Source organism: Fundulus heteroclitus, chromosome 13, assembly GCF_011125445.2.
Source record: "Fundulus heteroclitus isolate FHET01 chromosome 13, MU-UCD_Fhet_4.1, whole genome shotgun sequence".
NCBI classification, from domain to species: domain Eukaryota; kingdom Metazoa; phylum Chordata; class Actinopteri; order Cyprinodontiformes; family Fundulidae; genus Fundulus; species Fundulus heteroclitus.
In genome coordinates this window covers 21,955,913-21,979,670 of record NC_046373.1, presented here as the reverse complement: position 1 = coordinate 21,979,670, position 23,758 = coordinate 21,955,913, and the positions used below count along the sequence as shown (strand labels likewise).

The 23,758-nt window shown below is 38.1% G+C and overlaps 1 protein-coding gene across 2 annotated transcripts in view; it reads left to right on the top strand.

The window, feature by feature from the left end:
* The window catches only part of samd12 (sterile alpha motif domain containing 12), a 151,216-nt gene that overhangs the window by 23,240 nt on the left and 104,218 nt on the right, over window positions 1–23,758 (top strand). For both annotated transcript variants that reach the window (XM_036145356.1, XM_021320427.2), the window contains exon 2: window positions 12,800–13,008. In XM_036145356.1, coding sequence (XP_036001249.1) covers window positions 12,800–13,008 — 209 coding nt within the window. The remainder of the gene's footprint in view (window positions 1–12,799; window positions 13,009–23,758) is intronic.

Genomic DNA, 23,758 nt, shown 5'->3' with positions numbered 1-23,758 from the left:
GGGTTTGAGAAGATGACACAAAAACATAAAAACAGCACATAAGCTCCAGGAACTACTTTCTATGTAAGAAAAAAATAAGAAGTAAAGGCAGGACCAGCTCCTCCTGCACCTTGGACCTGCTGCAGTTTGCTCATTGGAAAAAGGTCAGGAGGGTCTAAGGTCAATAAAATGGCTACTAGCATCTCTGCAGACCCCACACATCCTGCACACGAGCTGTTTTCACAGTAACCCTCAGGTTGCGCTACAGAGGGCTATAAAATGCAAAAACCAGATGCCACAGAGACAGTTTCTGCCCCAGGCTGGTTCTCTGATGAACACAATTAACACATTTCTAAGATCTACACTGCTCTGTAATCAGAGTATGTATGTAGCAATTTACACACACACCCCCCCCCCCCCCCACCACCACCACCAATATCTTTTATATACATATACCCAATGTTTGTACGCTGTGAGGCCTTGACTCTAGTCAAATTCCTTGATTATGCACACAATCATGGCCGGAAAGACTATTTTGAATTTGATTCTTATTCTGAGATTTTCTGTAAAAACCAACGTCAGCACAGATTTCCATACAACCTATTTTTGTCTGGGAAACATGAACACCTTTTGAAATGTTTTTTTTTTAAATCATAAAATTATTATGGCTGTGATTAAGTTGCATATTTGGGCAAGTTATATCGTTAAGGCTTTAAATTTAAGTTTACGACTTGAGACCTGACTTTGAACTTACCTTTACTTTGGACTTGACTCGAGATCTTGGTGGAAAGACTTACTTGTAAAAGAATGACTTGGTCCCATCTCTGCTTATTAGAGACTGAAATATCAAACTAAGGCTGGATATAGGCTGACATGATATTCTGACTCTGTCATAATCTTTTACAATATTAAAACTACAATTTCATATAGAAGGATAACTTTGGTTTTAAGTATTTTCTAGGTCTGGAAAAGTTTGGATAAATAAGTTGTAAACAAGATTCTAAATCAGTCCATCTCTTTATTCATCCGTTTGTCTCTGTCCTTCCATCCTTTCATTTGTTTGTTCAGGCTGAGTAAAGCTCTAACCTTGGGAAAAGGACATCTAAACGGTACCTTTCATCATTATTTAAAAAAAGAGGTTGAATCACAGGACGTGTTTGATGTAAAAAAAATAGTGTGTAGATGTCGATTATTTTTTCCTTTGATTAAAATATGAATACCATCTTTTTTCAAGGTATGCTTCTTAAATACTATATGGAGTCACATGGTTTTTACATGAAAATCCTAAATATCAGCTGGCTAAAATTGTGTTATTCCAGCAAAAGTCAGAATTTATATGCAAAAATGAAATCATTCTGAAAAATCAGCTAAAGGGATAAAAATTTATAAAATATATTTACTTTTTTTCAGAGTTCACCCTGTTAGAATAACAAGTTAAAAACAAGTGGCAAAAATAAAGCTTAGTCCTCGTTTCACACAGTCTTACAAGACTAAAAAAAAGCCCATCTTGTGTTTTTCTCAAAGGCATCATCCCATCATTATCAGCTCAGTGATTTCTTTTCTCTGATCTGGACTCTTAGTCACCTTAACTGAGTAAAGCCCCCGCTAACACCTTCTTTCATTTGGCTTTTTAGTGCAGCGGGAAAGTCTTTAATCAGTATTTAGTCACGCGTCAGAGAACTCTGTAATTGTGGAGGGTAATAATGGGCTCAGGCTCCAGGTTGCTTGATAAGAGGAAAACACTTGGCTGCACGCGTTCAATTTCACTACCAGCACTGAGAAGCTATTTAGTTGGTCTTTTGTGAAAGAGTTTTAAAAACACCGCTTTTGGTACCAAAAAGCTACATAAATGGACAACAAATAGATGGGTGCTTATTCTGTAAAACATTTAAGAAAAATGTAAAATAAATTATATAAAACATTGGGTATCTAATAAAACCAGTGTAGCAACCAGTGTTATATTTGACAATAACATAATAATTTTGTTCATTAAAATACAATAATGCAATAACTTCCCAATAATATGTTTGAGATAATAATCTTACAACGTTTTGGCAGTAATGCAAAAAGGTATTAAGTTATGAGCTCATAAGTTGTATCCTTGTATTCTAGGTGTTAAATGATTAGCCCAAACCATGCTGTTGCTACTAATTTTGATCTCTAGTTTAACTGAATTTGATCTCAATGATGTAAGAGCTGTTTTTATTTGTTTTTTGTTACACATGTGGACCACATAATTGGAGGTTATTGGAATCAGAATCAGGTTTATTGGCCAAGTTTTGAAAGCAAAATAAATTACTTTGGTTTCACAAGCTCACCACGTACACACATTAAGTATAATGACACTTTGGTGAAATTAAAATCTGATGATTAGAAGGAAAATTATGGATAGGCATGTTAAAAGTAAAGGCTATAAGACCATCTCAAAGCAGCTTCATGTTCCTGTGACTGCAGTAGCATATTTTATTCAGACATTTAAAGTCCACAGGACTGCAGCCAAGCTCCACGGATGTGGCCATGGCAGGAAAATGGATGACAAAACAAAGAGAAAGATAATATGAATAGTAACCATAGAGCCCAGAACAAACTCCAAATAAATTAAAGGTGAACTCCAAAGTCAAGGTGCATCAGTGTCAGATTGCCGCATCCGTCACTGTTTGACAACACTGTTGAAAGCAAATCCTAAAAAAGCCAGACTGGAGTTTGTCATTTTTGTCCAGAGCTGTTTCACTAGGTTTTCTTGTATAATTCTGTTGTAACACAGTTCAAAAGCAATGTCTGATTTTCATTGGTTAATTTCAAGTCTTCAGACCAGTCAGATCGTTTTATTAATTTAGTCAGTTTCAAGTTATTTCAGTGACCATTGTAGGATTTTCTTTGATTAACAAAGGGGTGCCAACAATTTTGTCTGACTGTATATGTATGTACACCCAACATTTTTTTAAAGGCAGGTTAAAGGAGTGCGAGTAAACTTATTTTTAATTACAGAAGAGTAACTGACTACTCAGGCTGTAATCAGTGTTTATTATAGTGATGACTGGGGGGAGGAAACAGTTTCTCTGGTGGCTGGTTTGAGCAAAATGCTCCGTTGGGCTGACCTGACAGGTTGTCTCATTGAGATCCAAGACCTCATTGAAAAAAAGAGACTTGTTTTGATAAAACACAAAAATAACAAGAAATGTACAAATACAGTATCAAAAATAAAACATTTGACACAAATTAAATAAGCTAATAAAATATGAGCAGGTTTTATTGGACGATCTGCAAACAGATGATTGTGACGCTAACATTTTGTTCATCTTGTTATCGTACACGCTAAGTTCAGAACCTGTTTGCGGACTGGTTAGAGCCACTTTATTTGGTTTTGATACCTGTAAGTAGGGCTGGACGATGTAGAAAAAAAGCATATAGATAAAATAGAAATCATATTGATAAATATCGATAATTATCGACAAATTCAAAACATATTTTAACTGCAGTCCTGGCCATTTTATGCTGTTGCTTAGCGACCTATTTTAAGATACAGAACACACAAACACTGAATTCAAATTCAACGCTTTATTTAACCAACTTTTTACCAAAACTGCAAATTTTTAAAAAAGAAAAAAGAACATGTGCTCTCTGAACTCTTTTAGGGGGCAGAGCTTGGGCGCTGAGCATTCCTGCATTTGTGATTGCATTTGGGATTAATGACTGTAATATTAACCTCCATGATAGGCTAGAATGCATAGTACTAACAACTTTAGACATTTTATTTTTGTCAAAAAACTTTTTTTTACACAAAATATAAAATTTAAAATAACCATATAGACTTAATTGCAGGATTTCTAAGGCTTTGGGATATAGCTGGCAACAATAGATCTTAATTGGCATTTCACTAATTTGTGAATGTTTGAAATCTATGCTGCAGATAGTAAATATTAAAAACATTCAAATCTATATTTTGTTGCATGATGTAGACTCGCAATGTAATAATTAAGATTTAAAGCCATGCATTCGTATAATTGCCTCCTCCACTTAAACCAGAGTTACTGCCGTTTTAAACTTTTCTGACTTGATACCTCTTGCCTGTACGCTTAAAGAAGGAAATGTTGATGAAAGAATAATTAAGTTCTTCTAATTTTCTTCTGGCTAGTGAAAAGCCAGCCATTCAGTGGATATTTTTGTACTCTATTTACTTCCCTCTATTTGTTAAAATTTCATTGATTTAAAATCGAGGAGACGGTGGAAGAATAAAAGCAGACATCCTGCCCTCGTGATGCTTTCACAGCGCATGTCAGTGAGAACAGAGGGAAGAATGTAATCGTGTTATTTATAGTAACTGTTGCTGTTTAAAAAAGCCATTTTCCATCCCCTCCTCCCCCATTCGCCCACCCTTCTTTTTTTCTTCTTTTCTTTTTGCCTGAAACGACGAAGAACATTGCAGATGTCCTTCCTCTTTCTCATCCCAGCCCCTCTTATCATCTTGTCATCCTCCTTTCTCTGTGGTCTGCCCATACCATTGTTTCGCCCCTCTTAGCAGAGGATGTATAATTCATCCCTCCGCCACAGCGAGGTTGCACACCAGTCATGAATCGAGTCAGGGGGAAGAAGGGATAGAGGAGAGAGAAGTAAAGAACCAATGAGAGGGAAGCAGCGCTTCGTGCCAAGCATCTCAAGTCGGGTTTGTTTCAAACCTCCTGGAGACGGCCAGGTTTTATCTGTTGTTTGAACTGAGCATCTATTTCTGTTTGGTTTGTTGGCTTGAGTGGGGAACACACGCAGAATAAAGGATTAGATCATGGTGCAAGGCTCATCTATTCATATTTGTTTAGTATTGATTCCTTTATTGTTGTAAACTTTAGCATTTGTATTTGACCTCCTTTGGCTCTGGACCAGCGCCTTCATGCAGGGGTCTTCTTGCGGTTTAACATAAACATAGACTTTATTGTCATTCAGCTGCACACTCACAACGTGTGAACCTGAGTGAAATTTTGTTGCAATATTCTGAGTAAAAAAAATAATACAAAAGAGAAATATTAGTGAATACAAGTAGTTGCCTTTTGTTTGGAATGTTGCAGCAAGCAAACAAAACAAAGATGTTTTACAAGTACAAAAAAAGTTATTTGTGTCAATATATGTAGCAACAGGATGTATTGCTGTTTGCCAGTTTGTCTTGAAGCTTATTTGGAAACATGAATTCTTGCAGCTCCAGACTGAAGCATCCAGCAGACATTTTGTGGGACGGTGCTGTGTCGTGGTGTACGAGGCAGAACCCGTCTGCTGCCAAAACTGAGAATCTAAAGCACAGAAAGATGTAAAGATACTTCTAATGTTTCACCGGTTGAGCGAAACATAGCTGGATATTTTGGTTGTTTTACACAAAATTAACATGTAAAATATATAGCTTTTGAAGAACAAAATGTGAAATAAAGAATAAAAACAACCAACTGAAACTAAAGTAAATCAAGACACAAACTCACAGGTAAACGTAAAGAGAATACTTGGCAACCCAGCGTGAAAAATGCTAATTGAAACATAAGTTGCCTGAACCTTGGGCCCAATTTTTTTATTTTTGTGGCTTTTTTTTTTCTTCCCAAGTTTTTATTTATTTAAAGAGGACCCAGTGTCTCAACCAAGCACAGAACATGTTTTAAAAGATTAACAATCTGGAACTGGTGTGTGTCCAGGGGCAAACTGGACACACAGCAGTGTGTCCACACACCAAACAGGGCCATATAACCTGCAGGTGTGTTTTGTGCTCTTATAAGGTACCTGAAGGTTCCCTCTCTGACTCTTTACCGTTGCCATTCACCACCTCCATGCCAGCAGGAGCTCTTGCAGCACTACTTCTGCTCACCAAAATTACACTTTGTGTGAAAAACGAATTTCTATCTGTACAAGTTTACTAATTGACTATATGATATATTGGCTGTATTCATTCTGCAACAAGTATTTTCTTAATCTCAATGGGATTTTACCAGGTTAAGCAAATTTGAATACAATAACATAATAATTTCAATATTTTTATAATTTAGAAGTGGGATTTATGAAGGGTACAGTAAATCTAAATCCCTGAAAATTTTATCATGAAATGTTTTTTTTCCCACTAGCTCTTTGTAAACCATATTTAAAAGTTTTCAATACCTTAAAACCTTTGTTTTATTCAGTCAGTTTTGACCTTTTTGGCTCCTCAAAGTGAGACTAACCTCCTTATTAAACTGTTTGTGCAGGATAGGCTGGTAGCGTTTTCACGGTTCACCACCGCTGTTTATATCTCACCTGCTCCCTTATGTAAAAGTGTCGATTTTCAACGGCCAGTGCTTTTTTTCCTTCTTTTAGTCTTTCCCTCTCTGATCCTTCCTTCCTTTGCTTTCTCACTTCATTATACATGGTCTATAAGGGATCCGGCTCGCAAATTGCTGCGTATCTTTCTGCACTGCTTTTGACACATTTTTGCAAAGTGCAGAGAGGAGTGGGTCTCCTGATCTCTTTGCTCCGTCTCCAGGCGGGGTTTGCAGGAGGAGTGGTAAAGGGGCTCACAGTGACTGGAGAACGATTGGTGCTCTGACGTGAAATCGCCAATAACACAACAAGATATGGCTTTTTATAAAATATATTAATTGCCTGGGCAGGTGTCCGAAAAGTCGGCAGCAACAGCACCGCTGTGACAGAAACAGCCTCGGAGAAAGAAAGGAGTGGATGAGGGGCTGTGTTTGTCTTTTCTCTATTGTTTATCTTCTCATGAGCGACCCGAACCTTTCCGATCGCTGAGCAGGCCGGGCCGGGTCAGCGGGCCGGGCCAGCGGGAAAACTCCCGGTGCTCCTGATTGCCAGCCTGGTCACACAAATGCTCAGGAGTAATTGAAACGGAGAACAACAGGTTTCACTAACCTCAGGATGATTAATTAGCTGCTTGGCTTCTGAGCTGAACTTAACGAGTCCTCACAGGAAATTTCCAGGATGGTTTCTCGGCACCAATCGTCCAATGAAAAGTCCTGTCTGATGGGTCGTGTTAAGACGCCAGGCGAGGTGAGAGTCAGAAACACAGAGTCAGGTAGTGAGTTGATCAGGCGTGCGGCGAGCTGAAGGTCGACATCCGTGTCTCTGGTCCGTGTCCAGAAAGCAGAGATAAATGCAGATTTCAACAGAGACCAGACAGAAAAAGCGAGGACGGAAGCAAGGTCATAACCAGGAGATCAAAAACGGCAAGGACGTGACACCGGACATCCACAGACAGAACTGCTGTCGATAATCTGTCAAGGTGTCTGTGGCTGGAGGGAGCTTAAATGGAGCAGAACGCAGACGAGAGGCAGCAGACCAATAAGCTGGCACAGGTGGGCTGAATAAACCGATTACTGCCTGACATTAGAGCGGGAATGGAAACAGACAGTTTAGTCAATTAGTCACTGAATTACAGTTTTGTCTAATTTCAGCAGTCCCAACATAAGAATTACCCAAAAGTTATCAGTTAAGTAGTGCACTTTGTACATAAGAAAGAAAAATCCTTAAATTTCACCGTGCATTTCATTGATGTTATGTTTCTAGCAGTATTAATGTATTGTGATGAAGTAGCTTTCTGACCCAGGATGTGTTCAGTGTTTGTTTACTTTTTATTCTTTTTATTTGCGATGGACATCTTTCCCCCATACATTTTGGGTAACTTCTTCTGCTCCAACATGGGTTAGATGGTTTTAAAATGCTGAGATAAAGTTCAGCAGAATATGTATAGCTTTATCGGTGATTTAAAAACAAAAAAACTACCTGGTTTGTTTCAGTCGGATAGTTTTATTTCCTCCACTTTCCCAGTTTTGCCATTGTTTGGAGGCACAAACTGCAGCTAATAGCAAACATTGTTCACCTGGAATGCCATCTCTGCGTCTCTACAAATCAATGTTCAGTTTCTGCAAATGCCATTGTCCCAATTAAAACCTGATACAAGAGCGAAAATTCAGAAGAATTGAACTTTTAAATATTTAGTTGGTAATTGAATGTTTTTAACAATACAAAACATTGTAAAACATGGCCTTGGTTTCTCTATTTTGTTGTTTGTTTGCATTATGACCCCTCCAATATGTGTATACACTAAACACAGATTATTGAGAATGTGTAAAATATAATTTTCCACATTTTAACTGGATTTTATTAAAGATGCACAGGTCTCGGACATACTCTTATCAAAAGAGACGCTTTTAAATTGAATGATAATCCGTTTGAGTTTCAGTGACTCGTCTTTCTAGATCTCTAATGTTCATGCAGAAACTGCCTACCAGTAAAAGCTGCAACATACGCTGAGATAATCTAATTAAAAAGAAGATGTGATTCAGCAGATTTCAGTGCCTCATGTTGTGCTTCTCCTTAGGGGAGGAGAGAGCGGGTCTACCCAGAGTGGATCCGACACTCCCGCTCCTCTATATGGCACAACTGTTGCAGTTGCATTTTGTTGCAGTCTGATCTGAATTGCGTCACAAATTGGCCGTTTCCTTCGGCTCGCTGCTCGTGTTTGGCCAATGGAGCGGCATATTATATGCTGTAAAAACCCGGACAGTACTATTTTTACTTCCGTGCTTTTAGCAACATTTCGGCGTTTTATATTTGGTGCACAGCCTTACGATCCACTGCCCTAACTCGGTGTTCTTTCTAGTTTTAGACCATCTAATGGCTGTAAACTCTGATTTCATGCACAGTCTCTCTTAGCTTGTTAGTGAAGCAGAACGTGTTGCTACTCCGACCTTTAACCCACGGGTGCAGAGGAAACCGATGCAGCCTTCAGGTGTGATGAAAAGGATTTTTGGCTTCTGTTTTCCCATAAATTACCTGCCAGCGTTTTCAGAATGAGTGGGCAGGATGCAGGATGACAAACGGTCTATCTGAGTCAGGCCTAACAAGTCGCACTGCTGGCTGTCAGCTCTGTGTCCGCCTGGCTGCCTGATGAAACTAAAATAGTGTTTTGGCCTCGCACTTTATAAAGACCCGAGACTAAAAATAAACACTTCATGGAGGAAAAGGACAACATGATGGAAGTTCATATTAAACAATGCAAACCTTCTCCAGATATTATTCCTTTATTCTTCATCCAATGCTGGATCTTTTGAGTTCATCCCCTGCTGAAACACAACCACCAATTAAAATGTTTCATTCTAACAATATAGAACAAATTGATTCAATTCATTATAAAAGCTGTTGTCATGAGCGTCTTTTCCATATGCTTTTCTAAATGAGGTCATTTAGGAATCAAAATTAGCTTTATTGTTCGAGTCAAGCAATTTGAATTGGCTATCAACGTAAAGACATTTTTAATCATGTATTCTGCATTCTGTATGCAGGTCTGCTGCAAACATCAACTGTGTCCCAGTTCCATACATATGCTTTATGCTAACTCAGTTATCAAATACGTAATGAAACAGTGAAATTTGCTGCTTATAATGATGGATACATAACTATCCATTGGTCTGTGTATTGATCCAAGGATGGATGAAAAGATGGATTTACAATTGAATGGAAAACAGATTAAATGGAACTGGTCCATATTTTCTTTGCACATTAAGGTAAAGGTTAAGGTTCTGGTAAAACAAAATAGTTTTTTATGCAGCAAAGAAGGATCTGGTCTGTGTGAATTGATTTAGCAGCAGTCCGGTGCAGTTTCTATTTCTGGGTGTTTTGCATGATATCTACTTTGGTTATCAGTTAGAATCAGCAGGGTAGGTTTGCCACGGGCTCTGACTAGTTTTTGGTGTTGTTGTCAGCTTCAGTTTGGTTTCATGAAGGAAGCGGCTGAGCGTCTGTGTGTGCAGCAGTGCTGCTCTGAATAATTAGAGAGATTAAAATGTTCTCTTTGTTTTGATTTTGATGGTGTCTTAAGAGAATCAGACTGTTTTTGTAATTGTTAATTATATTGAAAGAATTATTTCATTAGTTGACTTTGTAAAGTGGCATGAGATGATATGTGTTGTGAATTGGTGCTATATAAATTTAATTGAAATGGGACAGCACAATATATCGCAAATATATCATCATGGTAGCACTTGTGTAAACAGAATTAGAACCACAAAGTATTGTTTGTGATGCAGTAATGGATGTCAAATATAATATAATTCTTATTATTTCTGGGGTTTTGAGCAGCACAATATATCAAATCACTATTGTCATTACAATATCGATAGTCGCAATATCTTTTGTTAATATTATATAGTCCCATTGGCATGTTCTGCATGCCAATATTTGGATAGCTAGATTCTCTTGCTGTCCACCATATGTTTATTTTTAGTGGCTGAGAGGCTAAAGCTAAAAAAAACATGTTAAAAAATCTGCAGTGAAAGATGAATTAACATGTTGGTTAATCATTATTGATATTGTAAGCACAATATTCAGCATGAGTTTCATAAATACATGTATTCTTAATATCAATATTCTGTCTGTTATATAAGTCTCACAGGAGTAGGTTCCCACACCTAAAACAGATTACAGTGCCCACGTTGCTAAAGGACTCTGAAAGTGTTGGCTTGTAAAGGTAAGAAAGAGGGTAGGAAGGAATTTGTGGATTTATCTGACCTTGTGTTGTCATTATATAGTGCCAATTCACAACAATTGTTATCTGAAGGCACTTTACAAAGTCAATCAAATTCATCCAGACAAATTGGTCAAAAAGTTTCCTCTCTAAGGAGTCTTGACCAGCAGCATTTACTCCTCATGAGAGTGGAGCCGCAGGGATAGTCGTCTGCATTGTTGATGGCTTTGCGGCAATCCCTTATACTGAGCATGCATGAGGTGACAGTGGAGAGAAAAAACTCCCCTTTAACAGGGAGGAAAACCTCCAGCAGAACCAGGCTCAGTGTGAACGGTCTTCTCACTCGACCGACTGGGGGTTACAGAAGACAGAGCAGAGACACAAAAAAGCACAGGAGCACACATTGATCCAGTAATCTGTTCTACATTAGATGATAATAGTGGGTGATCTGTCTTCCCTGGATGATGTCACAGTTAACAGAACGCCAGACCAGGTGTACCTACTATGAAGACAAAAAGAGAGAGAGCATAAAGTTAAAAGTTGTATAACAACAAACAATGCAAATTGGAGAACATTAGAACTCAGCTGAGTGAGGAAAATAGACCCTGATGTTCTATAGCAGCATAACTATAGAGGTAGCTCAGGATAACCTAAGCCACTCTAGCTATAAGCTTTGTCAAAAAGAAAAGTTTTAAGCCCATAGTCTTGAAAGTAGACAGGGTGTCTCCCATAAGTGGGACTTGATTCCACAGGAGAGGAGCCTGATAACTAAAAGGATCTGCCTCCCATTTTACTTTTAGAGACTATTTGAACCACCAGCAGACCTGCAGTCTGAGAGCGAAGTGCTCTGTAAGGAACATACGGGGTAATCAGTGGCGTCTCTGGCATGATAAATTAAGTGGCGAACAAAAACTCAAACCTATTACAAGCAACAATTTTTTCTGTGATGCATAACATAATTAAACAGATAAGTTGGCATAAACCAACACACTAGAAGAGCCATTTTATATAAGCTAAATGTAATGGCAAATAAACGGTCACTCATAATGTTAATTTATTGAACATAAAAGATTCACAGGCGATCCTTTAATGAGCTAGCAAGGACAACCAACACTAGATGGTCGCACACTTCCGGCAGAACGTAAACGTAATGTGTGCAATTCCAGTATTTTGATTGGATGATTCCAACTTGGGACCCACGGCTGTCTACTGAGAGCATGTTGGGCATGCGCACCGCGATTTCAAATGTTCATTATTTAAAAAGACGTTGATGGGCCAGCCCCGATTTCAGGGCGCCTCAACACGATTAACCTACTAAGCTTGTCAGTTTTCTGGCTGACTTAGATATATAGACACAAATATTTATAACAGAATTTTATTAATCAGGAAATCAGTCTTATTATAATATTACTCTATAAAGAAGGATCCTGTCCCACTGTTTATTGTGAACGTAGAGCTCCACATCGACATTCGGTGGGACCAGGCCCCACTGGCCCCAAATGCTGAGACGCCACAAAAAAAACCCCGTAAAACATGAATTTCCTTTCTAGGAAAACATTACTCCTACTTCTGGTATTGTAATAAATTGATTGCTATAATTGTAATAATGTCATCTAAAACATTTATTTATTTTGCCTTTTATAACATAAACATGGGGAGTGAGAAAACACTGACATTTTTTTACTTTTATTTTCCTTCATGTTTAATTAAGTTGTGTTTGCTCAGATGTAAATCAATTACAGGTAAGATCATGACAGCTTGACCAGCTCCACATAACCCTGTTTTTAAAATAAATCTGAAATATCTAAAGTGGTGTGACAGTAAACTGTATTTAAGTTGGGAATAACCACCCTTCCTCTTTACTTTTCTTATATGTGTGGGTTTGATATCTGGAAGCTGGAACATTTAGATTTTAACCACATTTCTTTTTGGACATTCTAGAACAGAAATATCCGTTTTCTCCACAATCATCAGACTGTTCTGTATTTACTCCCTTAAAATGTCTTCATCAACTTTAATAGGTTCAACACTTATTATCACTGTGATATCAGACACTGTATTATACCGACTCCTGGGATGCATGATGTGGATTTCTCACCCTCTGCTGCCATCTAGTGGTCAATTGGACTGTTAAGCATGAAACAACTTGAAAATAATTGACAGTTACTCAGAGTTCAGCAGATTCATTAACTGACTGCATCCATTTCACTGCTTTTAGTCATAATTTCTTAATTTGTGCAGTTAGTGCTTTGCCAGTAAACCGTTTTGGTTGCAAGAGAAAATGGCTTCCTTTCCTCTCGGCTTACTCTTTCCTTCATCTTCCAACCCGCCCAGCTGTTCACTGCAACCTGAGCCAAAATGGCATCGACCACCAGCTGCGTCCTGAGGACATGACGTCTCAGCTGGAGGAGGACGAGGAGTTGGTGGACGCCGAGGAGGTCCTGCTGGACGACGACAGCCCAAGCTACTCGGACATCCCCCGACCTTCGTACCACCGCCGCTCCCCGCCACACCGCTCCGTCTCCGAGTCCGAGCTGACCCGGGTAAGAGTCCAGTCCATAAAACACTCTTTGCTGTGCCTGGAAGAAATGTAGCTTTAAGTAAATTATTTAAAGCTGTCAGTTTTCAAATAGTTTATGGTAATTTTTTTTTCATGTGGTTATCTAACTTATCCTGTTATCAACCCAAAACAATAATGTAACGCCTCTGTTCACCAATGCATGTGAAACACAGCTCAAATCACGGCTTTAACTTTGAATAAACCAGGAAAGAGGCTGAAAAAAAAAAAAGCTTGTTTTGCAAGTCTGTCAGCTGCTCCTGCGTGTTTAGATCTGTTATCAGGAGCACAGAGTGATCCTTTACTTCCTTTCCAGAAATAGACCAATGCAGGGATGCAGGCAGGGCCGACTGCTTCTGATGCACAAACACACGCTGATGTTCTCCTCTTTCTCAGAGTAAAATAGCTGGTAATCAGCTGTCAGTCTGAGGAAGAAGAAGCACTTAGAGTGTGAGAAGGGCTCGGTATAAATCCTGGATTAGCCACTTAAAAACCAGACAGAGCCTGTGTTTCATTTAAAACGCACACAAGATGCGTTTCCCTTTCAGGAACCTTTCTGCAGAACTAAGAGTAGCTTTCTCAGGCAATTGAATATCCTTTTCTATTTCTGTTTCTTGTGCTGAACTAAAATTAGATTACCTGGGCAGAAACCACACCAGAAAATAGCACTAGGCAGTTGCGAGGTAGTCATTTTTGTATTACCCTGAATCATTAAGGTGAAGCTTGAAGGATTAATTAAGGATTGAAAATACTAATACTGATTGTCACTAGATGTAATACCTTGTAACTCTTAGAAGACCCATTTCTCAACAAAATACAGAAACATAATTAGCAAATCGTATAGTCACAGAATTTATATAAGGATGTTAATTTATGAGCGTTCATACACTCTGGTTCCTTGATAAAGGGCATAAAAGGAAAAAAGCTGCAGCTTCAGTATTTCATTCTGTTTCCTCTCATATGAAAACATCGAAAGATTGAAGGCACCCAAAGAAAGATCAAATGAAATATGTTTTAATTTTTAGATATTCCTAAATACGGAGATGGCAAAAAAAAAATTCAATCGGTGAAAACTTTATTTCAGTATTTTGATTCAAATTCTAAATTTAAAAATTTAAAACTCCTGATAGATTTCAAGCCTTTTATAAATGTTATTTTTGATGATTGCGGTTGACACTCAACGAAAAAATAAAAATCAGAATGAGACCAGAATCAGAAGCTCTTTATTGCCAGGTACTGAAGACATCTTACACATCTGGGAAATGTTTGTGGTGAATTGAACACAAATCAAACCAAATCAAAAGGTGCAAAAAGTTGAAACAGGCAGTGTCTGTACGTATATAGACTGTTTACATATGGACACAAATAGAAAAGTTATGAGGAGATGGAGTGGGGGATGCCAGTTTGAGGGAGTTGGGCCGCTGTCCTGCAGTTAGAACATTCTAGAAAACTAACAAAAACCGAGTTTAATTCAGCCACACTATTGTTTTGTTGCACACAACCATGCTGAACTGACAGCTGTCCAGCAAACAGTAACTGACATCATCTATATAAAAGGTCCAAAGCTGTTAAAGAAGCTGTCTGTTCACAATGTGTTATGCAAGCATACTGATGGAAAGATTAGTGGAATTAAAAAGTGTTATATGGGGTAAAAATGTGCAAAAAGGAAGAGGAATATCTGCAGATGACTGAGAGGATTGTGATCACATTGAAGTGTTTGTGGACACTTCACCACAAACACAGATGTATACAGGACATGAGCTGTTCGTTCCTTGTGTTGAGCGACTCCTAAACCAGAAACATCATGTCTGGGCTAAGGAGAAAACAAACAGCACTCTGTTGCTTCATGGTTCAAAGTCCTCTTGTCTGATTAAAGTCACTTTGCTTTTCAATTGGACATCGAGGTCAAAGTCTGGAGGAAGATTGGACAGGGACAGAATGAAGTTTCTATTGTTAGTGATGATTTAGTGTTAATCCAATGTTGTATTTCTTTTTTTCTGTTTTTCTTTTTTAGTTGGCCAACATTTCTGGCAGTTGAAATACTCTGACAAACTCAGTTTTGTGTTTTCATCGGCTGTAAAAAAAAGAAAAAAAAAGAAAAATTGAAATAAACAGAATTAAACAATTGAAATATATCCTCTGTGTTTAGTGGATCGTCATTTTTTTAATGTTTTGAATTGCATCACTGGCATGAACTAACTCTCTGATGGCATTTTAATTGACTGAGATGCACTTTTGAGTTATCACAAAATAGCTGGCATGTAATGCTACAAAATGTTGGTGCCAAATCTGCTAATTTAATGCTAAGGTCTATGGAGATTTCTATTCATTGCTAACAACTGCCATTGGTGGCTTAACAATAGACGTATTAAGGAAATACTAATCTGTAAAAGCTTAACCTAACATATTTAAAAACTCATATTCTCCACACTCGGAGGGAAATGAGAGCTGCTTTTCATTGTTAATGCCTCTTTGTAACTTCAACCCAGTAGCTGAACTGCTACGGCAACTCCAGTGGCTCAGACCTGTTTCACAGTAACCAGATGAACCATCTTAGCTATACATTCTGCTAAAAAATAGTGCAGATGCTGCACGTTTGACACGCATGTGTTTGAGATGATCTGTGCTTGTCCCATCTATTATGAGCATGGCAAAGTTGCATTTTTGGTTTGAAACAAGTAGAAACCGAGAGACAAAGTGTCTACAAAACGGCCGGGTAGAGAATTGCAGCAGCACAAAGAGGCCTGCATCAGTTTTGACAACTGCCAAAGTCAGAAAAAAATAGTAATACCCTCATAAAGCCTGGAGAACCACGACGGGTGGCTGCTTGAAAGTGACGTTTAGAAATTAGCCCCGGCTTAAAACTTTTACACTATAATGTTTAATTGATCTGACACAGCTTGCCATCTCAGTGTCAAGTGTCTGCATTAGAGTTAACATCCACACTCGTTTGGAGAGATTCCAACAGATCAAGTGCATTAATGCTTAATTTATGAATAATGGTAATGTTTTCCATTAGGCGACACTGCCTCCTGCTTAAAAGCATCCATTAATGCATGCGAAGAGTTAGAGGCTGAGCCAAACCGAGCCGGGGCGTGTTAGCGTCAATTAAAGTCACAGTGACACAACCGCCCGGAGTATCTGAGGCTCCAGTGATGGACAGTTATTAAAAAATGACGCCGCATTTAGCTGGTGCTGCATTTTAAAATGTAGTTTCATATGAAATTCATCCAATCAAATCTAATTTGTTTTCAGAGAGTCATGTTATCTGAAATAAGAACAGAAGCTTCTCTTCTTATGCCAAACATTTAGATGGTTTGGTGGCGTAGGGGTAACATTTTCTAGTCTATAACCATACAGGTTTTCCAAAAGCATTAACAAATACTTTTCACATTCTGTCACATTACAACAACAAACTGCAATGGATGTTATTTGTATTTAACATGAGAGACTAACGCAAAGTAGTAGGGCTAGACGATAATTCAATATATATATATATATATATATATATATATATATAGAGAGATATATATATATATATATATAGAGAGAGAGAGAGAGAGAGAGAGAGAGATATATATATATATATATATATATATATATATAGAGAGAGAGAGAGAGAGAGAGAGAGAGATATATATATATATATATATATATATATATATATATATATATATATATATATATAGATAGATAGGTATAGATATATATATCTATAGATATAGATATATAGATGATAGAAAAAAAAGATCAATAAAAAGTTCAATAGAATAAAAGTTTTCCTGCCTTTTGCGTTCTAGCCTATCATGTGTGTTAATATTACAGTCGTTACGTCCTCTCAGCCAATCACAAACGTACACAGACGTAGGAAGCTCCGTCAACAAGCCCCGCCCCCTTCAAAGGGTTCAGAAAGCACGCGTTCTGTTTTTCTTTTTTAAATACTTGCAGTTTTGGTAAAAAGTTACCTGAATGAAGGGTTGAGTTTGAATTCAGTGTTTGTGTGTTCTGTATCTAAAAATAGGTCGCTAAGCAACAGTATAAAATGGTCAGGGCAGCACTTAAAATATATGTTTTTGTTTTGTACAAATTTGATCAATATGATTTCTATTTTATTGATGTACTTTTTTCTATGTTGTCCAGCCCTACAAAGCAGTGCTTAATTGTGAAGTGGAATAAATTGATGCATGACTTTCCTACCAATGGAGAGAGCAATTTTCATGTCTTGCCACAATTTCTGTTAGATTTAGGTCTGGACTTTGACTAGGCCATTCAAACAGATTTAATAAGTTTTGCTCTAACCCATTCTATTATACATCAGGGTATAGATTATCCTCAAGGATAGACGCGTATTCACCTCCATCAATCATTCTATTGACCCTCCCCAGTCTCACTGTCCCTTCTGAAGCATCTTCACAGGATCATGCTGCCACTGCCATGTTTCAGGCTGTTGTGTTCAGGGTGCTGTGCTCTACACACAGCAAAGTTTGAACCGCTTATAATAGCTTTCTTTCACAAATGTTTTTATTCTTGCGTTCTTCCATGAAGATCTCATAGAGAGCTTGACTAATAGTTATCCTGTCAACAGATTCTGAGTTGTGGCTCTCTGCAGCTCCTCCAGAGTTACCATGGGGCTCATGGCTGTTGCTCTGCTGTCAGTTTAGGTGTATGGTCAGATCTTGGTAGGTTTGCAGTTGTGCTATGTGCTCTGCATGTTCTAATGATGCATTGAACAGAGCGCATTGAGATGCTCAAGGCTTGGGATGTTGTTTTATATGCTAGCCATGATTCATGATGCTGTTTGTTCACCAATGTTCTCTAACAAAACCCTCTGAGGGGTTCACAGTTCAGCCGGATTTATACCTGGATTAAATTACACCCAGGTGGCCTCTCAAAGCGATAGGTTGCAGTTTATTTATTAGATTTATCAGAGGAAAGACGACTGAGCCCCAAACCTATCCTCAATTATATTCAGTAAGTTAGAATGTGCTTCACGATGGTGCTTGGTTGTCAGATTAGAAGTACTATTTAATAATAAAAACCTTTAAGCAGCAATTTAACATTTTTGTTAAACTCATATTTCTATATTAAAATGTTTTTTTTGGTCTGATGTAAAATTCTAGTCTTAAATGTCATGTTTTCACCAGCTGTAAGTGGGAAATTATCATAATTAACAGAAGTAGAGGCAGTCTGTTTGCAATTAATCTATATAATGTGTTTCACTTGGTGAGTTGCGTTACTGAAATAAAACTTTTCAATAATATCCAGAATTATTGAATGGCTGCAATTATTTATTGTTTGTTTTCCTTCCACTTTTAATGTGTACACTTATTTGTGTCACTCTCCAAATAATACACTAAGTTTATGTTTTAGGCCAGGATGTGAAATAGTTGATATGGTCTGAAAACTTGCAAGGCACTGTATCATCAATTTCACGATGTTATAATAATATTATCATTGAAATATGAAAACATTTTTGCGACTCTTTAATAAGTATTTGTTTTATTCATAAATAATATGATTGTGTTATACATTTGAACATTTTAAACATTATGTGACGTCACGTCAGTCTCCCATCAGCAGCTTTACAGAAGAAATGGCCTAATAAATAGTCATTTAATAAATTACAATTTTGCTGATAAGATGGTTTTCACTAAGGTAAAAGCCATTATATAGATTGCTTAAACATACATTGATGTTTTGAGCCTTTATTTCTGTTACCGATGAGGATTCTTCACTTCACAGCTGATCAAAACACAGCATTTAAGGTTAGAATATTACATCAGAGCAATAAAAAACATACGTGGGCTTAATGAAATGCTTGTTATACCTACTCAATGGTTATATTCAAAAAGTCATTTTAATCTGCAAACCTCCTCAGAATTCATACTTTAATGCACTGAATATGACTGTAGTGCTGATGCTTTGTGCTCGTTTCTTGTCCTAAAACTTAAAAATAACCCAATTTAAGAAGTACGCCTGGGCACTTCAGTTATTTATTACTGTGTTGGTTTGTCACATTGAAACCCCCCAAAAAACAGGAACTCTAATTAGATTTGATACATTTTTTTGACAAAAACAAAATGTTTCATCTTAATGGAAATGAAGCAAAGTATTTTAAGGTTTGCATTCAAATAAAGGGTTTGATGGCTAACCAACAACAAAAAAAAGCAATATCCCTTGATTTGTACTTTACTCCGATTAGATCTAAATCTGCTATTTCAGAGCAGCTATATTTTGGTTAATCACATCAGCCGTATTGCTTTCTGAATCCCGGGTTGCTGATGAATCATCGCCTGGATCTGTAACGGTCAGAGCTTTTACCACAGATTAAACTTGATGTATAAAAAGCCATTTAGAGTCCGGGGAGATGGACTTAACATCCATAGCAAATCATCACATCTCAGTATCAATCAATACCCAGCTCAAGGTGAGTTTATCTTGTTTGCCGTTAACACGTCCTGCTATGCTTTATAGACCCTAACGAATCTCAAGGTCGGGGCCCCTGACAGGGTCTCCTAGACTCTTTTGTGTTTGAGGCTCCTTATGAAGGCTCGGTAATTCATCCAGCACGGCCGTCCGCCCCAGCTCCCTCAGAGGTCCCCTCCACTCACACGCGTCACGTTCTCGTCCCCCCCCCTGTTCATGCATCTCACCGACTAATTAAGAGAAGGGTGGGTTTCATCTCCCGCCAGTTCTGGTCTGAAAGAGACTGAGCGAGGCGGATCGACAGAGGAGCAGAGGGACGGCGCGCCGGAGCTGTTAATTAGCTGCACTGTGGAGATGCTGCAGACAACGTGGGGCTTTGTGCCGCAAGCAGCCTGTCACTCTGTCAACGTGGCAAACATGGCAGTGGGCCCTTCCTCTTCTGTGAGATGTTCTGCTGCACGTTATTCCGGCCAGGCCGCAGCGTTCTGCGAGGACAGCAGAGGGCAGTGTGGGACAGAGAATCCCGCTGGTGGAAAACAAGCAGACCTGCAGGTTCTCAGGGAGAGATCGAATAAAGACAAGAAATCGACTCAAACCAGAAGTGAACATCGCTGCAGCAGTTTACGTTTTCGAACTAGAGTCCAGAATATAAACTGTATAAAAAATATATATAGATTATGTTTTTCTTTACACTGCTAAGCATAGAGCAATGGAGTTTAGTTGCAGTTCTGTTGTATAGTTCCTACTACCATATACGAGGTATTGATCTCTTTCTATGATAACTTTGGAAGCTGTAGCCTGTGATTGTTTGTTTTCCATTTACTTTGGGGCATTTTGCACTTTAATTGGTTGTTTTCGATTTGACCGGAGAAACGTCACAATGTGCATCCAGTGGAATAAAGCTGGTCTGGAGTTGTAAATTTTGTTCTGTGTTCAGACTTCTTTTCTCGCACTTAAAATGCTTCACTTCATCAAAGGAAAATAAAATCAGACACAGAAAACCAGAGTAAATATGAAATGCAGTTTGTAAATTATATTTTCACCTATTAAATGGATTTACCCCTGGTAAATCATAAATTACTGTGATTTAACTATATTTTTTGGAACGTTAAGGATACCATTTCAATCTGAAGAATCAAGAAAACATGAAGGAGGCCAAAGGATCTCAAAAAGCAACCAATCATGCCCCAGTCTAAGAAATTTGAGAACTCGTGAGAAAAAAAAAAAGTCAGACATCTCGCTCTCTGGAAAGCATTATAAAGGCATTTCTAAGGTTTTGGGATCCCAGTGAGAACCGTTACACATAAATGGAGAAAACTTGGAACTCTAATGGAACTTCTCATGAGTGGCTGAGCATATCGAGGACTTAACCAGGAAGTAACAATAGAACCCTAAATAACATAAATAACATCTCAAATACTGCAGGCCTCGCTCACTTCAGTAATTGTTCTTCATTATTCATCAGTAAGAAACAAATGAGACAAAAATAAACGGCATCTATGGTAAGTTTTCAAGGTGAAAAACCTCTGCTAATCAAAAAGAACATTAGAGGCCAATATGCCAAAAAAAAAACATCGTCATGATCTCCAAGGGTTTTGAGAAAGGTTTTGTGGACTGACAAAGCAACAGTGAAATGTTCAGCATCTCGTTACATCAGGAGTAAAACTCAACACATTATATAAGGATTTCCATCGATCAGTTTGTGACCTTAACCTCAAGCGCACTTGGGTTGTGCAGTAGAAAATGTCTCCAAAAACACCAGCAAGTCCGCTTTCGAATGACTTCAACAAACAAATGAAAAGTTTGGAGTGGCCTAGCCAAAGTCTGGATTTAAATCTGTTTAAAATTCTGTTACATGACCTTTAAACAAGCTGTTCAGCTTTGAAAAAGTCCAGTATGGCTGTATTAACATTTCTGCACAGAGGACTGGGTATGATCTAAAAGACTCGTTGCTAGTTATCACAACCTGTTGTTAACAGTGGCTGCCACCGATTGATGACACAGTAATATGTATAAGACAAATACTTTTGTCATCAGAAAAAATGTATGTGCTTTCATATTGGAGTTTGAATGATGATATACGTGTGATTACATACTTTATTATGTATGTCAATTCTTACAATGAGCTTTTCTCAGATTGCACCATGGTTTATGGCATTAACATGTGTGAGGAAAGGATTGTGATGTTATATTCTGCATGTTATTTCATGAGTTTCTTACATCTTTGTCATAAGAGTGTATTGGTCCTAACCTGGCCAACCAGATTGATAATGTGTAGCATTCTAGTTCTGGTCATCATCAATCTGTGACTGCACCATTTCAATGCATTTGGGGAAAGTAGGGAATTTCAGCATAACTCTCTGAGCTGATTGGGCAAAGGAACACCTAGTGCCCACCTACCAATGGTTGGTTTTAGCCAATCACAAATTAAGTAATTTCCCTCTGGGATTATTAAAGTATGTCTGATTCTGTCTGATTCTGATCACAGTATCAAATTAAAATGTAAGAAGCAGGCATTATGAGAAACCACAAGAAGGTAAGCTAGTCAAAGCTTTTCTTGCCGTTCTACTATTAATGAAGAAATCTTGGATTCTTACAAAACAGATGCGATAGCAGCAGCTACGTGTGCGTCCTCCTGTGCTGCTGTGTTTGTTTTGGTTCGGCTGTGGGCTCAGCCGCTCATGCTTTTGTCGCACCGGCATGTCCCGCCTTAAATCCTAATACTGCAATGTGATTGGCCCGAACTGTTTTTGGTTCAGACACAAACGGCTGAAGCTGGAGCGGTACAAGATGGATTCTCGTGTATTTGTGTGCTCACAAATACACGAGAATCCATCTTGCAGGCAAAGTTATATTGGTCGAGTTTAATCATGTTGATTTTAGAGCCTGTTTGATACAACAGGAAAAAACAAATGTAATATCCTAAATGTTTGACTTCTCTTCGAGTTGCTATCAAACATGCTCTAAAAAAAAAATTACAAATGGGAAGAATTTGTTTTATGGTAGTTATTGTGGCATTTTAACATTGCAAGACAATATTCAAAGTCATCAAGTTTGAGCTAAACGGTCCATATGACAAACAAAAAGTTTCATTGTTTGAAATTAAGGCTAACTCCTGTTGTAAAAATGGTCCACATTAAATGATCCAGAACAATTCTTTTTAAATATTTGTTTCTTAAACGTAAGCAAAATGAAGGTAACGCTGATCTGTAAAACTTCCCCTTATATGTAAATACAAAACACTCACCTGGCCTGATTCTGTCTGACCCCCAAGGTGGATTTTGTTAAGCTCTTGTACAGAAAAGTGCAGGAATTGTGACCATTGTTGCTTTACATACATTCACCTAAATCTGTTTCACGCTCCTAAATAAAAATGTATAGGCTGCTTCAAGAAACCGAGGAGCGACATCAATATCAGGCATTCTTGCATTCGGTGTGGTCTGCTTTAGACAGTGTTTAGACTCTATAGTGGGAGAGGCTTAATCACCAGGCTATAAAAATAAGTTATTATAAAAATATACCTGCACATTGATACTGGAGTGAGCACACTGTAGCCATTACTACACGTTACTTGTAGTTAATCTCTTACGAAGAATGCAAGACCACTACCCCACACCAGAATGTCTGGAGAAGAGCCACCACATATATCTGTGCATTAGATAAAGTGTTTTGTTAAATTGTTGTTACAATATTAGCTTAAGATGTTTTTTTTTTTTGTTTTGTTTAAACATTAACCTACACGTTAATTAGAGAATAGGAGATAAAGCAGGGTGCAATCTTTCCAGGCCAGATGTTAGGTTAGCTTTGCAGTTCCCACAACATGAGGCCGCTAAAGTGAGATTTTTGTCATCACAGGAGAATTTAGTCAGCTCTGCTTCCGTTTGATTTTCCTCTATGAGACTCATGGCTTCTTCTTTGGTATTCTTGTAATTTGTAAATAATGGCTTTACAATTGCCTTCCCGAGTTCCTCACATTGCAAAATGTAAAGTAAACAAAATATTATGCTCTTGACTATTTATTGTCCTTAGAAATACCTGAAATCATGGCTGTTTGTCTCAAGCAACCTCTCCAAACATTCAGTTCTTCATCAAACTGAAACCTCAGCTGTACTCAGGTGTGTCCAACACAGGAAGATGGACCCATCTGGTGACAGAGATGGTAGAGACATTCTAACAGAAACTACCCCCCCTCCTCCTCCTCCTTCCTCTGCATTGAAGGGATTCAGTGCTCCCCATTGCAATTTTGGGTTGCTGGAAAACACAGTATTACCGCTTTACAAGCCAACCTTGATGTGCGCGCGTGTGTTCGT